The sequence below is a fragment of the Naegleria gruberi genome (assembly GCF_000004985.1).
Source record: "Naegleria gruberi genomic scaffold NAEGRscaffold_31, whole genome shotgun sequence".
Classification (NCBI taxonomy): domain Eukaryota; phylum Heterolobosea; class Eutetramitea; order Acrasida; family Naegleriidae; genus Naegleria; species Naegleria gruberi.
In genome coordinates this window covers 223,582-226,600 of record NW_003163296.1, presented here as the reverse complement: position 1 = coordinate 226,600, position 3,019 = coordinate 223,582, and the positions used below count along the sequence as shown (strand labels likewise).

Sequence of the window (3,019 nt, the reverse complement as noted above, 5' to 3'; positions counted from 1 at the left end):
TTTTACTCTTTAGTGTGAACATTCCTGTTATGTCTTCTGAGGTTACTTGCAGTAGTAAATGCCTTTCCACAACCATCAATTTCACAAATATAAGGTCTCTCTCCTGTGTGTCTTCTAATGTGGACTTTGATATCAGATTTTCTCTTGAATTTTCTCAAACAATAAGAACATTCAAATCCTTCATTATTCTCCAATTCAACAATTCCTACCTGACTGGCTGTAACATGTGACTTACGCTTCTTCTTTCCACTTTTGTCAGGAGATTGTGGATTTGAGGAGACAGACTCATCATCTTCGTCGTGTGAAGAGTCATTGCCAGCATCATGAGATGGAGAAGTGTGTTGGTGTTGTTGTTGAGGAGGTGAAGAAATTGTATCTTGTTTGATCTTGATTCGCTTAGTCTCTGACTTGCTTCCTACAGCTCTTGGTGTACTGAGTGAAACAACTTCAGGTTCCTCATATGATTCTTTCCAATTTGGTTGAGAATTCATTGAAAGGTTAAGATCCGATTCAGTCTTGACAAATCTATTGATATTATTATGATTGGATGGGTTCATTAGAGGATTATGTTGGTTGTTGTTTTGGCGAGGGGAATTGAGTTGTTGGTTTTGAGGAGAAGAAATTTGATTAAATTTTACCTGTTGTTGATTGTTCAATTGATTGTAGAGCATTTGGGAATTATTAGTCATGTTTAACATGTTATTATTGTTCTTGTTCATCATTAGCGAATCAATTTGAGAGCTCAAATTATTATTGCTATTCATGTTGAACATGTTATCATTTTGGTGTTGTTGCCTAGAAGAGAAGGAGTTCTGTACATTGGAGTTGAGTTGTTGATTATTAGAATCAAGTAATTTTTGGAGCAATAATTGAGAAGTATTATCTTGATTCTTTTGGAATTGGTTATGTTGTTGATTATTTGGGAATGGACTTATTTGATTTTGATTTGGAAACATTTCAGATCCCATGTTGGAAAATACGTTATTATTGAACATGTTTCCATTGTTCATGTTATTGAATTGATTATTATTCTTAAAGCTATTACCAAAATTACTAGTGGATTCGTTGTAGGAACTAGCTTGATTTTGTTGTTGCTGTAAAGTGAGAGCAAACAGAGATGCAAGATTAATTCCACTCTTTTGTGCATAAAGAATGCCTTGAAGTAATGTATCAGTACTGATATTGAAAAAATTGTTGGTATCAAAATTACTGGTAGAGTCATTTTGTACACTGTTGTTCATACCATTATTGTTAGCAAACATGTTATTCTGCATTCCTGCCATTTGCTGATTCAGGCCCATGTGTTGATTATTATTATTATTCATAGTACTCATATTATTATTATTAGTCATATTACTATTCATGTTATTATTCATAGATTTGTTATTTCCCATCATGGAATTGCTATTCATGGAATTATTCATGTTATTCATCAATGAATTCATGTTGTTATTAATAGTATTCATATTCAAGTTATTATTCATGGTATTATTCATGTTATTAGAGGTATTAAAATTATTCATCATTGAATTGTTGGATGCAGGTTTACTCATTTGATTGGATGGAACAGGATTTTGAGAATTGACTCCTCGACTTGGTGCCATATTGTTACTCGTGGAAACTTCTTGTTTTCTCACCATTTCGTTTGGAGTTGTCATGCTTGAACTAATATTATTGTTGCTAACATTCATACTATTAGATGATGAACTGTTTTTCGCAGCAGATGGTATAAAAAAGTTACCACTCGAAACAGGAATATTATCAAGAGATCCGCTCATGGAACTATCCCAAAAGTTACTTTGATTTGAAACCATTTGACCTTCCTTGGTTTGTGAAGGGTTGACTGGTAAGCTGGCCATTGGTGTGGCAGGCGAACTAAGGAAGGAACTTAGGGACGTATGTGAAACTTCGTGTTTCATGGCAGAGCCAGATCTTCTCATGGAATCTCTATCTAGTAATGGTGTTGAAACGTTGGAATTTGGCTGTTCAGACAATAAACCCAAATTATCATCACTCATCAATGTACTCATAAAGTCTTGATCATCCAGTCCCATCATGTCGTCATACATAAGGCCAAAATCTTCGCTTGAACCAAAAGCCATGATATTATCATCATTCATATCGAGATTGAAATCTGATGAAGATGTTTTAACATCAACGGTTAAATTGTTTTCTGATGATTGATCCTTCTTATCACTCTCTTCGGCTGAACTTGATGTTTTAGATTGAGCTCTCTCACTTGTTGTTTGCTTTTTAAATTCTTCCATTCTCCTCGAACCAACAATACCTCTAATTTTCGATCTTAGAGATGATTGCTTCTTGACAATATTATTTCCAAATTGAGCATGGCATGATTGTTTCTTCTTGGAATTTTCAACCATCTTGGCAATAGGACGTAAATAAATAATTTCAGAATTTTGATCCTTGCCTTGACTAAAGTATGGATCCTTATCATTAAGTAAAACAGCATAAATTGAAGGTAATTTGACTGTTGGTGGTTCAGATTCAAGGGCTGGTATTTTAGGGGAAGATGTTGGATTGGATGAAGAGGTAGTTGGAATTGGATTATGTTGTTGGGAGGAAGAGTTTGTTGAATTATCATTATTCGACGTCGTGGGAATATCTAGCTTTCTATTGGAAGATGGAATTGTTGATGAACTGCTTGAAGGAGGCTGCATACTCGTAAAACCAACATTAGTTTTAAGTGAAGAGGTAAGATGCGGACTTTGTTTGGTTGGTGATGCTGATGAAGGATTCATCAGCATGTTATTATTGCTCGATGCTGTACTCACAGACATGTTATTTCTTTGCGACAGAAACTGTTTGTTTGCTTCTTTAGGGGAGGATGGTACAATCCCAGCAGATTGTTTTCTTGTGGCGGAGGAAGAGTTTGTTGAAGAATAATTTTCACCCAAGGTATTTTCAAGTTGAACTCCTTGGTTATTATTAACAACAATAGAATTTAAATAATTATTGTTTAGAGTTGGTGATAATGATGAAGAAGATGTTTTCAACAACA

General features: G+C 34.5%; 1 protein-coding gene across 1 annotated transcript in view; it reads right to left on the bottom strand.

Moving 5' to 3' along the window:
* The window catches only part of NAEGRDRAFT_80155 (uncharacterized protein), a gene marked incomplete at both ends in the record, with an annotated part of 6,192 nt that overhangs the window by 2,263 nt on the left and 910 nt on the right, over positions 1-3,019 (bottom strand). The window contains one exon of the mRNA XM_002675832.1: positions 7-2,935. Coding sequence (XP_002675878.1) covers positions 7-2,935 — 2,929 coding nt within the window. The remainder of the gene's footprint in view (positions 1-6; positions 2,936-3,019) is intronic.